Source organism: Prionailurus viverrinus, chromosome X (assembly GCF_022837055.1).
Source record: "Prionailurus viverrinus isolate Anna chromosome X, UM_Priviv_1.0, whole genome shotgun sequence".
NCBI classification, from domain to species: Eukaryota; Metazoa; Chordata; class Mammalia; order Carnivora; family Felidae; genus Prionailurus; species Prionailurus viverrinus.
This window is the reverse complement of record NC_062579.1, coordinates 63,529,757-63,543,020: the sequence shown is the minus strand read 5'-3', so window position 1 is coordinate 63,543,020 and position 13,264 is coordinate 63,529,757. Positions and strand designations below refer to the sequence as shown.

The 13,264-nt window shown below is 33.3% G+C and overlaps 1 protein-coding gene across 1 annotated transcript in view; it reads left to right on the top strand.

Moving 5' to 3' along the window:
- The window catches only part of POF1B (POF1B actin binding protein), a 120,086-nt gene extending 111,111 nt beyond the window's left edge, over positions 1 to 8,975 (top strand). The window contains exons 15-16 of the mRNA XM_047845070.1: positions 4,537 to 4,651; positions 7,032 to 8,975. Coding sequence (XP_047701026.1) covers positions 4,537 to 4,651; positions 7,032 to 7,037 — 121 coding nt within the window. The 3' untranslated portion in view covers positions 7,038 to 8,975. The remainder of the gene's footprint in view (positions 1 to 4,536; positions 4,652 to 7,031) is intronic.
- Positions 8,976 to 13,264: the final 4,289 nt, after the last annotated feature.

Below are 13,264 nucleotides of genomic sequence, written 5' to 3'. Positions count from 1 at the left end.
TCATATATCATTTCAAACTAGTATTTTTGTTTTCTTGGTTAAGTACTCAAGAGTAGAAATATTAGACCATATGGTATTTCTATTTTTAATTTTTTAAGGAAAGTTCATGCTGATTTCCAGAGTGGCTGTACCAATTTTCATTCCCATGAATAGTACACTAAGTTTCCTTTTTCTCCACATCCTCACCAACACTTGCTATAGCTTGACATTTTTTATTTTCGCTATTCTGAAAGTTGTAAGGTGATATCTTATGGTAGCTTTGATTTGCATTTTCTGATGATTAATGATGTTGAGCATCTTTCCATGTGTCTATTGGATATCTATATGTCTATTTTGGAAAAATGTCTACTCAGGTTCTTTGATCTTGTTTTGAACATATTGTTGGGTTTTTTTTTTTTTGGTTTTGAGGTATAAACAGTCTTTATATATTTTGGATGTTAACTCCTTATCAGATATATCTTTGCAAATATCTTCTTCCATTCAGTAGATTGCCTTTTTGTTTTGTTGATGGTTCCTTTGCTGTGCAATCTAGAAAATGGCTGCCAAGGCCAATGTCAGAGAAGTTATTACCTGTGATTCTTCTAGGATTTTTATGGCTTCAGGTGTCACATTTAGGTCTTCAATCTATTTTGAGTTTATTTTTGTGTGTGGTATAAGAAAGTGGTCCAGCTTCATTCTTTGCATGTTGCTGCCCAGTTTTCCCAACATCATTTGTGGAAAAGACTCTTTTCCCCGGTATGTTCTTGCCTGTTCTGTTATAGACTAATAGACCATATAAGTTTGGGTTTCTTTCTGGACTTTCTATTTTGTTCCATTGACATATATGTCTAGTTTTTGTGCCAGTTCCATAATGTTTTAATAAATTCAGATTTGCAGTATATCTTGAAATTTGGAATTGTGACACCTGCTACTTTGTTTTTCTTTATTTTTTTCCTATTAGAGATGAATATAATATTCACATGTTTTTTTTAATTTTATTTTTTATTTTTTAAAATTTACATCCAAATTAGTTAGCATATAGTGAAACAATGATTTCAGGAGTAGATTCCTTAATGCCCCTTACCCATTTCTCAAGATTGCTTTGGCTATTCAGGGTCTGTTGTGGTTCCATAAATATTTTAGGATTGTTTGTTCTAGTTATCTGAAAAATGTTGTTTTTTTTTTAAGGGATTTCATTGTATCTGTAGATTGTTTGGGTAGTATAAACATTTTAACAATAGTAAAACTTCCAACCCATAAGCATGGTATATGTTTCCATTTGTTTGTTGTCTTCAATTTCTTTCATCAATGTTTGACATTGTTTTCAGAGTATAGGTCTTTGACCTCTTGGTTAAGTTTATTTGTAGGAATTTTGTTCTTTTTGGTGCAATGTAGATGGGATTGTTTTTTAATTTTCACTTTCTGCTGCTTGACTATTAGTTTATAGGAATTTAATAGATTTCTGTACTTTGGTTTTGTATCCTGTGACTTTACTGAATTCATTTATTACTTCCATTTGTTTTTTATAGAGTCTGTAGGATTTTCTATGTTATAGTATTATGTCATCTACAAATAATAAAATTTTACTTCTTCCTTACCAATATAGATGCCTTTTATTTCCTTTTCTTACCTGATATCTGTGGGTAAGACTTTCAGTACTATATTGAATAAAAATGGTGAGAGTGGATATCTTTATCTTGTTTCTGATCTTAGAAGAAAAGCTCTGTTTTTCACCATTGAGTATGATGTTAGCTGTGGGTTTTTCATATGTGACCTTTATTATGTTAAGGTATTGTTCCTCTGAACCCACTTTGTTGGGAGTTTTTATCATGAACAGAGTTGAATTTTGTCAAAAGCATCAGTTGACATGATCATATGATTTTTATCCTTCCTTTGCTGATGTGGTGCATCACTTTGATTGATTTGGGAATATTGAACTATCCTTGCAACCCCTGAATAAATCCCACTAGATCATGGTGAATGGTCCTTTTAATGTGTTGTTGAGTGTAGTTATCTTTGTCTGGTTTTGGTATCAGGGTAATGCTGGTCTCATAGAACGCATTTGGAAGCTTTTCTTCCTCTTTTATTTTAGGAATAGTTTGAGGAGAATAAGTATGAATTCTTCTTTAACTGGTAGAATTCACCTATGAATCCATTGGTCCTAAACTTGTATTTTTTGATAGTTTTTTTTCAACTAATTCAATTTTGTTACTTGTAACCAGTCTGTTCAGATTTTCTATTTCTTCATCCAGTTTTGGAAGATTGTATGTTTCTATGTATTTATCCTCTTCTTCTAGGTTGTACAATTTTTTGGTTATAATTTTTCATAATATTCTCTTATAATGCTTTCTATTTCTGTGGTGTCAGTTGTTACTTATTTCTTTTCTGATGTTTTTATTTAAGTCCTTTCTCTTTTTTTCTTGATGAGTTTGGCTAAGGATTTATTAATTCTGCTTATCTCTTCAAAGAGCCATCTCTTGGTTTTATGAATTTTTTCTTTTTCTTTCTTTTTTTTTTTAGTCTTTATGTCATTTATTTCTTCTCTAATCTTTATTATATCCTTGCCTCTACTCACCTTGGGCTTTTTTTTTGTTTGTTCTTCTTTTTCTAGTTCCTTTGGGTGTTAAGATTAGATTGTTTATTTGAATTTTTCTTATTTCTTGATTTAGGTCTGTCATCATTATATATTTCCCTCTAAGAACTGCTTTCATTGCATCTGAAAGATTTGGGACCATTGTGTTTCCATTTTCATTTGTCTTCATGGTTTTTTTTATTTATTCTTTGACTTGTTGGTTGTTTAGTATCATTTTGGTTAGCCTCCATGTGTTTGTGTTTTTCCAGTTTTTTCCCCTTGTGATTGATTTCTAGGTTTATACTAATGTGGTTGGAAAAGATGCATGGTATTTCAATCTGCTTGAATTTATTGAGACTTGTTTAGTGGCCTAACATGTGATCTATTCTGGAGACTATTCCATGTGCACTTGAAAAGAATTTGCATATTTTCCTTTGTGAGGGAATGTTCTGAATATATCTGTTATATCCATCTGATCTAATGTGCCAAAGACACTGTTTTCTTATTGATTTTCTGTCTGAATGGTCTATTCCTTGATGTAAGTGGAGTGTTAAAGTTCTTTGCTATTACTATCAATTTCTGTCTTTATGTCTGCTAACATTTGCTTTTATGTAATTTAAGTTCTCTAATGCTGGTTGCATAGATATTTACAGTTGTCATATTCTTTGGTTGGATCAATCCTTTTATCATCATTCAATTCCCTTCTCTTTCTCTTGTTACAGTCTTTAAGTCTGTTTTTTTCTGATATAAGTATTGCCACTCTAGCTTTTTTGTTCCTTATTTTTTGGCTTCCATTTGCAAGGCAAATGTTTTTCCATACCTTCACTTTCAGTCTTTATGTGTCTTTAGGTCAGAGGTGAGTCTCTTGTAGGCAGCATATAGATGTGTATTAATTTCTGTAGCCATTTTACCACCTATGGCTTTTGATTGGAGCATTTAAGTCATTTACATTTACAATAACAATTGATAGGTAACTATTGATAAAATAACTTATTGCCATTTTGTTATTTGTTTTCTTTCTTTTTTTGTAGTTCTTGTCTTTTCTTCTCCTCGTGTTCTTTCTTTGTGATTGATAAGTTTTTGTAATGGTGTGTTTGGCTTTATTTCTCTTTATTTTGTTGTATATTTATTATAGGTTTTGTGTTTGTGGTTACCATGTGGTAGAATTGTTTTTCTTAATTTCATTTTCAGATCATTTATTGCAAGTACACAAGATTAAAATTGATTTTTGTGTATTGAATTCTATTCTTTAACTTTGCTTTTAAGTATTTCTTTTAAACTGTTAAAACCTATAGTCTGGGACTAATGTCATCCCACTACTAAGGCAATATTTTTTCTGTAGTTTCTTCCTGATGCCCACCATATTAGGAAGGTCTTCCCACTCTTGTTAGTGACACACAAACTATTCCCTTTACTGTGTGAGCTCCAGGGATTTCTAGGCTTCTCTTTCCTAGTTCCTTCCTCAGGTTCAGTAACTTTTTCACATGCCTCCACTAACCAGTACTCATCCAAAGACTTGTAGAAAATCCTCTACAGGTCTCTTGACCTCTATCTATATAGTTCTCTCCTGTCTGGTGTTCTACCCCACACTGGCTGCTTTGGCACACCTTTACTTGAAATTCAGTCACTTCAACTTTGTGAGACTGCAGGGATCTATTTGGCTTCCTTTTCCCTGTCCCGTGACCAAGAAACTATCTAGGCAGTGAACTAGGCATTTGTATGGTTCATATCATTTGGTTCCCTTCTGTAGGATCATTGTCTTGTGCTGCCAGTGGTCCATCATTGCCGGAAGCAGAAGTATTTCCCTTTTACCCTTTTAAAATAATAGTAGTAAAGCTTTGTACAGTAAGAGGGGATTTTCTTTTTAGAGTTAAAAGGCATTCAGAGCCATGTTAGTTTAATAAGGGGTTTTGAACTAGGAGTGACTAAAAAGGAAGGAGAGTCATTTTTTTGTGCCGCTGGTAAATTAACTTTTTTTTGTATAGGTACAGGACACAATATCCAATCCTAGGACTCCTTTATGATGACTATGAATATATACCACCAGGTAGTGACACACAGACTATTGTGATTGAGAAAACAGAAGACAAATGGACTTGTGTAAGTTCACTTGGGTATTTATAGTCATATTAGTTGTAGAAATTTATATATATCCTAAATATAACAAATAGCCTTCAAAAATTGTGGTAAAATACCAAAGCAAACTAAAATATTCCGGTTTGATTTTCTCTTAAAGACTTTTCCATGTTTTCCTTACTGATATATAATGTGAATTAAGAAACTTTGGGATGATTCATACATGGATAATATAATTCTTATTGAACTAATTCCATTGAAATTTTCAAAAAAAACCTTCTTTTTTCTAAAGCAGGTAGACAGTTATGAAGAATGACAGACGGAGAAGAGACATGTTTTAATAGCGTTTGTCTTGCAGTCTTGAATATGCTACTTATTCCTGTAGATAGAAACTTTTTAATATTTTGAAAGGAGGTGTGTCTGTCTTTGTCAATAGATTGTAAGAACCCCCAGCTTTAAATCCCACAGTTATAGTGGTGCTGATGAAGAATACTTTATAAGTCATGTACTCTAAAACCTACCTTTTATAACATCCTCCAAGATGACCAAGTGACATGGACCTTAGCATCTTTCTAAGTAGTCCAATGCATTGATAAGTTGGCTGATTACTAAAACCCTGTTCTTATAAAGGACTGAAGCTATTTTCCTAAAACGTTTACTTACTGTTCTGTTAACTTTTAAAGTAGTGAACATCAAACAAGGGATATATTTACCCTAGTGCAGTGGCTATCAGGGACAATTTTCCCCCCTAGGGGGCATTTAGCAATGTTTGGAGATATTTTTGGTTTTCACAACTAGGGATTGGGTACTATTGGCATCTGGTGGGTGAAAGCTAAGGATGCTGCTAAGGATCATACAATGAGCAGAACAGTGTCTCACAAAAAGAATTGTCCAGCCCAAAATGCTAATACTGCTGAGGGCTGAGAAACCTTGTTAACATGACAGAATCATCATGGGGGTTTCTTCCTAATTGTATACTCTACATTACTGCCAAGAGAGTCTAAAAGTAAACCAATGATAATGATGGGAATGTATGATATCCCTCAAGTATAATGGACAGAAAATAACATTGAGGATCATAGCTTTAAAACACACAGAATCTAACTTTAACACTGAAAATGACAGCCTTTGTTTTATTATATTAAAAACTGCTTAAATACCAAAAGCAGATAAAACTAAGCTATGGTTATTAAAATCAGGAAATGGTTATCCGTGAGGGAAGGTACTGATTGGAAGGGAGCATAAGGAGGATTACTAGGGTCTTAATGTGCTATTACTTGATCTGCATAATGGTTGCATATATGTGTTCAGTTTGGAAAAATTAATTTAGTTGTATACATATATGTGTACTTTTTCTATAGGCTTATTATACTTGAATAAGTTTTAAAATGCCTAACTATATATACAATGATAAGCAATAGATAAATGCACAAATGTCAATTATTCTGCAGAACCTTTTAAAGAAATTTTAAAATTGCAGAGTTATAGTTAACAAAATATTGCAGAAATATTGTTAATAAATTACTGCTAATATATAGTTAATAAAATTAACTCTCTGTTAAATAACTCACACTAAAAATGATCTTTTAGATGAATAAGCTCAAATATTTGAATAACAAAAATTTCAAAAAGTTTTTAGCCTTGAAGCCCGTCTCTTAAGTACAATCAGCCATCAATCTTGATTATATGGTTGTCTATCATCAGTGAAAGCAACCAATATTTGGTAGCCCCCCCACACCAAATAATAGTTTGAGCTTTGACATATATTGTGTTTCTCAGTCCATTAGTTAGCTGAGAACTATTTATTACTAATTAAATGATAAAGGCTACTTGATGGCCCAAGAACCAGTAGCAAGAGAAAGTCAGCATAGGATCTAAAATTTGTCACTCAGAGATTATTTGATACTGAAATTTAAGATTGGAAAGCAATCACTGCTACTAACCACATGTGCCCAAGAGGTAGCATCAATATGAGGACTTGCCAAATAAAAGATCTACATCTACATCAAACTGATATTTGAAGGGGATTAGATAGTGAGAGAAAATTCAAAATATATTTTAGTAACTTCACAGATGATAGATCTATATTTATTAACAGATATGTTTGAACATATTTCACCTGTAAATAAGACACCAAGGAAGAAATCTATTCAATCCTCCCTTCAGTTATTGAAACACATACCTTGAAAAAAGTCAGAGAGACCATTGTTTCACTGAATATACATATAAAATGTTACCACAAAAGTGCAGTACATTTCTTTTGGTTTTATATATATATATATATATATATATATATATATATATATATAAATTTAAATCATTGTCCATAACTGTATACATACAATAAGAATATCTTAAATGAATTATGAACCAATTGTAAACTAACTTTTTTTTCATTTTCTAGCCATGAATGGATCTCCAACTCATAGGAGTTTTTTTTTTTATATGTGTCTACATTAGTACTTTGTTATTTCCCATAACTAAAGGCCAATCCAAATTTTGAACCATGCTACTACCCAGTGAATCTAATGGAATTAATTAGTTCTGCAAATGACAGTTTCTTCAGCCACTTATGAAGCCTGAATGCTTTCTATCACATTTTTGTATTCAATATAGCAACATGCTGTTTGTTTAAACTCCAATTCCAGATACTATAGAACATAATCCACTGGTTTTCAATAGGGTGCTTTCTAGACACTGAATTAATTTGTTGGGGTAGAGACTTTACAAGTTATTATTAGAAGATTTTCTCTGTTATTAGATGTGCAATTCAGCTACAAAATACTGTTTTTAATCAAAAAAAAAGAAAAAAAATACTGTGTTAAAAAAAGTTTAACTAGTATATGGTATATACAGCATATATTTGCTTTCATCACATTAAACCTTGTGACTAAAAGAGATACTCTATTACATGCTATTTATACCTCTTAGAAACAACTAAATCAAAGGTGATGGTTAATTTCATTTAGCAGAGAAGTAGGATAATATCTTTTTAAAAAAACTAAATCCACTACATTAGTCATTATGCTATTATAGTTCTAAGAACATATCAGTGTCTTGATTTGGCAAATCTGTTCTTTCAAAGCATATTGTCCCCAAATGAGCCTACCCCACTTCTTTAAAAATATGTAATACCATATTGTAGTAGTGGGAAGAAGGCAGGCAGGCATTTTTACAGAAGTATAAAACATGTAACATTGAATTGTATAAAGGCTTAGGGAATACAAAGAGCAAGAACAAATACTTGCTATCTATATCCTATTTGGGAGAAAAAGATTTTATAGTAGAGTATTTAATGCATTTAGAAGTTGGTTGATTAATTGGGTTCTAATGACTTTACAAAGTGAATGGAAGTATTTTCCAAATACATTAGTAGATGAAAATTAAATCTTAATTTCAACGCCTCTGGTTAAAGTTAAGAATTGGCAAAAATTAAAATGTTTACATTTGACAAAGTATAGATTAAGGCAGTAAATATATTTGGGCTACATGTGAATGAGGTTTTGCAATGAAATACCTTTGAATATATCTATATAGAATTGCCATGCCTGACAATTATATGCTAATAATTACTCATTATACTAAGAAACCATTAAGGTAGGAACAGATGAGGAATTACACTAAATCAAACCATAAATGAGATAAATGTTTTTAAAATTCTTATATAATATTTAAATAGGTCTTGATATGAAACTAAGAACCTTATTTTATTATCTTAATACTTTGACTAAAATGTTAAGCTTTATAATGTGGATTAATACAATTCCAATTTTATCACTATTTTGTGATATTAAATGATAATATTCTTCATGAGCTATACAGTCCTTAAATTTTTTTCCTTGGTGTAGGAACAACAGAGCAGTTTCTCTTCTGCTAACTACACATACATGTAACTACAACAAAATTACGCCTTGTTATCTACCCATTACATATGATAAAATGGAAGTTTTTAGTAGCCTGATAGATATGGTAGTCATGCTACCATGACATATGAAAATTAGAACAAGTGTGATTTTCCTAAAATCTTCTTAAATAAAAATCACAATGTCCAAAATTTGGGGCAGTTAAGAAATCAACAGTTCAGTGACTCAGTTGATCCATGCACAATGGATGGGTATTATAATGAGGTGCTCATTATACTTAACAAACTTAAATGTATGTATTCCTATTCCAATTTGTGGTTAAGATTAATAGAAATAGTAGTGATATTTTTCCTCTCACAAGTTTCACACAGCTTATCTTTGAAAATTGCACAGTTATTGTCAAGTGAGAAATACCTGTTTATCTAATTTCTATTCCAGTATGTTTTGCTTTAGATATCAAATAAAATGGAGACTGTGCAACTACATGCAAGGCAATTTGTTTAAGTGTCTAAATAAAATATGTTGAGGCACCTGGGTGGCTGTTGGTTAAGCGTCTGACTTTGGCTCAGGTCAGGATCTCAGCATTCATGAGTTTGAGCCCTGAGCCCTGCATCAGGCTGACTGTTGTCCACTCAGAGCCTGCTCCAGATTGTCTACCCCCCTCTTTCTGCCCCTCCCCTGCTTGTTCTCTCTCCCTCTCTCTCTGTCTCTGTCTCTGTCTCAAAAATAAACAAACATTAAAAAATATGTTAAAGGGCACCTGGGTGGCTCAGTTGGTTAAGCATCCAACTTCAGCTCAGGTCATGATCTCACAGTTTGTGAGCTGGTGTTCCATGTCGGACTCTGTGCTGACAGCTCAGATCCTGGAGCCTGCTTCAGATTCTGTGTCTCCCTCTCTACCCCTCCCCTGCTCATGCTCTGTCTGTCTCTCTCTCTCTCCCTCAAAAATAATTTTGAAAAAAACATAAAAAATATGTTAAGTATCTGTATGGTTTTTGTGGAAGTCCTAGCAGGAAACATATTTTTAGCTTAGCTGTATATTTTCATCACAAAGTTATTATCATGTGAATGTTTATATTAGAACTAATAAGCACAACCTTAATTTAAAAAAAAGGGGGCGCCTGGGTGGCGCAGTCGGTTAAGCGACCGACTTCAGCCAGGTCACGATCTCGCGGTCCGTGAGTTCCAGCCCCACGTCAGGCTCTGGGCTGATGGCTCGGAGCCTGGAGCCTGTTTCCGATTCTGTGTCTCCCTCTCTCTCTGCCCCTCCCCCGTTCATGCTCTGTCTCTCTCTGTCCCAAAAATAAATAAACGTTGAAAAAAAAATAAAAAAAAAAAAAAACGCCTAATGTGAACTACTAGAGACAACACTGTAACATAGTTGGACCTCTGGTTGATGCAAGTTTCTGCTTTAAATGAGAATTTCTTTGCTTACAAACTTAGTCTTTCAAGTTCCATAACTCATTGTTTCAAATGTTTTATGTTTCTCCCTAACAAAAAACCATTCTCACTTATTTCCATTATTGTAATCTACAGAGATGACATGTAGACATAATTCTTTTGAAGGTAAATAATAAGCTGTGAAAATACTTTTCTCTACAAGGTACCTCTCTGCCACAAAACACCATTATTAAATTTATTGGATTTCCATAGTACTTTTCAATAAAAATATAAAGTATTTCATGCTCATCCTAGAATATATAAAATAATAAATATAATCTTTTTAAAAGTAAGGAATGTAATAATTACATTCATCTTAATAAAACCTTTAACATTTAGTGACAAAATAACACATACTTCTTTTGAGTGTGCAAAAGAACACTGGAATTGTTATATAACATAATTAAATGATAACCAGGCAGTCTTGGTAATCTTGAATTGGTCTCTTGTAAATGAGATGTCGTTAAGTCCAGAGTCTTTATGTTTGGTATCCATCCCATTACGTTAAAATAATTTTGTTATTAAAGTTTATGTTCCAGAGATCTTTTATGTTAATGGATAGCCTTTACAATATGCTTTGCTTCAGTAATTGGTATGCTAACATAATCAGTGTTGAACACTCCTAGCTTATGTGTGCCCAGATGAAACAGACCAATTTATTAAAATGGGAGAATATATAAGCTTTTTGAGATGGTTCCCTAAAGGGTTCTGATGACCCAGCCATGTTATGATAGGGAGGTGGTGCTGGAATCTAGGATGACAGGGTTTTGGACTCAGGAAGTGACTGGGACATACATTATGGGTTAAAAAGGATAGTTTCAATATTGCCAATTGGTCCAGATTTTAAAACAGAGTAGCGTTCTCTTTGGAATACTCAGATAATGCTCAATAGAAAGGGATAGCAACTGGAACAAGGCATAGGAAAACATTTTTAGTTCAGGGTACCTAGTGCTAGACCATTGACTCTACAAATTATACAATTTCTTCTGTGAGGCCTCCAAATTACAAATAACAATATCCACTTCTCATTCTAGGATCCAAGGTTCTTAGACCTTTCTTAAACAGTATCAACTTTACAAAGCTAATTCTTTTGGAAGGACAGGGTGAACCTGAACAAAGTTGGTAAGATTCTCTAATCCAATGATATTCTAGGGTTTTAATTTAGTTCTGTGTTTTCTCTAAGTAAAGCCTTATTAGTCTCAAGAACATTATTGAATAGAATTCCAAGTCTAGCCAGTTTTTTTTTCCCTTGATTCTCACAAGGGGAATAGAAAGATCTGAATAAGAGGATTCTTTTGTTCCTCCACCCTCATGAGACATAATTTTTTTTCCCCTGGAAGTAGGCATATTTAAGAATTGTGCTGTATTTTCCTTCAAAAACTTTTTTTTTTATTTTTTTTTCAACGTTTATTTATTTTTGGGACAGAGAGATACAGAGCATGAACGGGCGAGGGGCAGAGAGAGAGGGAGACACAGAATCAGAAACAGGCTCCAGGCTCTGAGCCATCAGCCCAGAGCCCGACGCGGGGCTCGAACTCACGGACCATGAGATCGTGACCTGGCTGAAGTCAGACGCTTAACGGACTGCGCCACCCAGGCGCCCCTCCTTCAAAAACTTTTAAAAAGATGTCAGGGATTTAGTTCAAATTAAACCACTGGGAAAAGGGGATCTTAAATTATACCAGTGAGGGGTAGGTAGGTAGGTAGGTAGGTGAGGGGAAGGGTGAGGAAGAATATAAATGAGACAAAACTGGCCATGAAGTGATGATTGCTGAAGCTGGTTGATAGCTATCTAGGGCTTCATTATATTCTATCTTTGCAAATGGTTGAAAGTTTTCTGCAATAAAAGCTATCATATCATATATATGTATATATATACATACATATATATATACACATATCTATACATATATTATACATATAAATATATATAATACATATCTCTAAGGGAAGTTCAAAGTACAAACTGGTGGTTGTCCTGTATGAGACACGAGTTGAATTTGAAAGCCCTACCTGAGTAACAATTTCCTCTGCATCATGGTATAGGTCATTTAGAAGTGACAATCATACAAATCCATCTCCACATAATGACTGTGAACTGTTCTGGAGAATTATTTTGTGGCAATTCCCAAATTATTTCTCCTTCTCTAAAGGTACTTTGACCTGCATTTTTAGATGAAATCTGTTTTACCATGTAAGGTGGGCCTTGCTGGTAAAATGTGCATTTTTTTTAAATGTGTATTTTTAAAGAAAATCTTGTTTGTAACATGGACTGAATACTTTTTTTAATTTTTAACTATATGCTTAAGTAATTTATTTTTTTATATAATTTATTGTCAAATTGGCTTACATACAGTACCCAGTGTTCATCCCAACGAATGCTTTGAATTCTTATCTGTTGTATCTTGACTGAAGTTTTCTAGACCAAATTCATAAGTGAAAGAAAGAAAATGCATCTATTTTTCTCCAGCTACACTGTAACTATGAACTGGAATAACCTCTTCACATGGCTTTCTGCTTCTTTCAGCTTCTCTACAATGCCTTCCTCACATAACCTCCAGAATGATCTTCAAAATGTAAATCATATTAATCCCGTAAAATCCTCTAATGGTTTCCCATATCAATTTCTCACCTCTTATCAGTCAGTCTCCCTCACTGTGGTCCAGCCAAAGCTTGTTCTATCAGGTTATTTGTATTTGCATGCTTCTTTGCCTTGTATGCTCTTCCACAAGATCTTAATGACTCGTTCCTTCTTGTCACTCATGTCTCAGCTGAAAATCCATGTCTTCAGTACAGATTGCCTCTATCCACTCATGCACAGCTATCTATTTAAGCAAATTTGCCAAAGCATACCAGAATTACACTGGAGGATTTTGTCTACCACATTATTAATCCTATGGTGGTAACACATGGGAGCTTACTAGAAATGCAGAATTGTATGTCCCATCCCACACCCACTGAATCAGAACATGTATTTTAACAAGATCCCTAGGTGAACCCCATTAAAATTAAAGCTTAAAAAGCACTGGTATAACATGTAATGACTAAATGATTTCTTCCTTTTCTGTTAGTGATCACTAAAGAATAATTAACCCAATTGACAGTTTTAAGCAATAGGGCTATATATCTAGGTACATGAATTCTATTAAATGTTGACTGCTTTAAATATAGCAGGTTAAGTGTCATTTGCAAAAATCTTTCCCAAATACTTGATTTAACGCTTTTCCTTTTGAATGTATATTGGTCTATTTGGAACATAATTAAATTCTTTTCTCAGGATTGTGTTACTTAAGCAGGTTAGGAATTTTCAGTTTTCTCTAATCTCAAGTCTTAA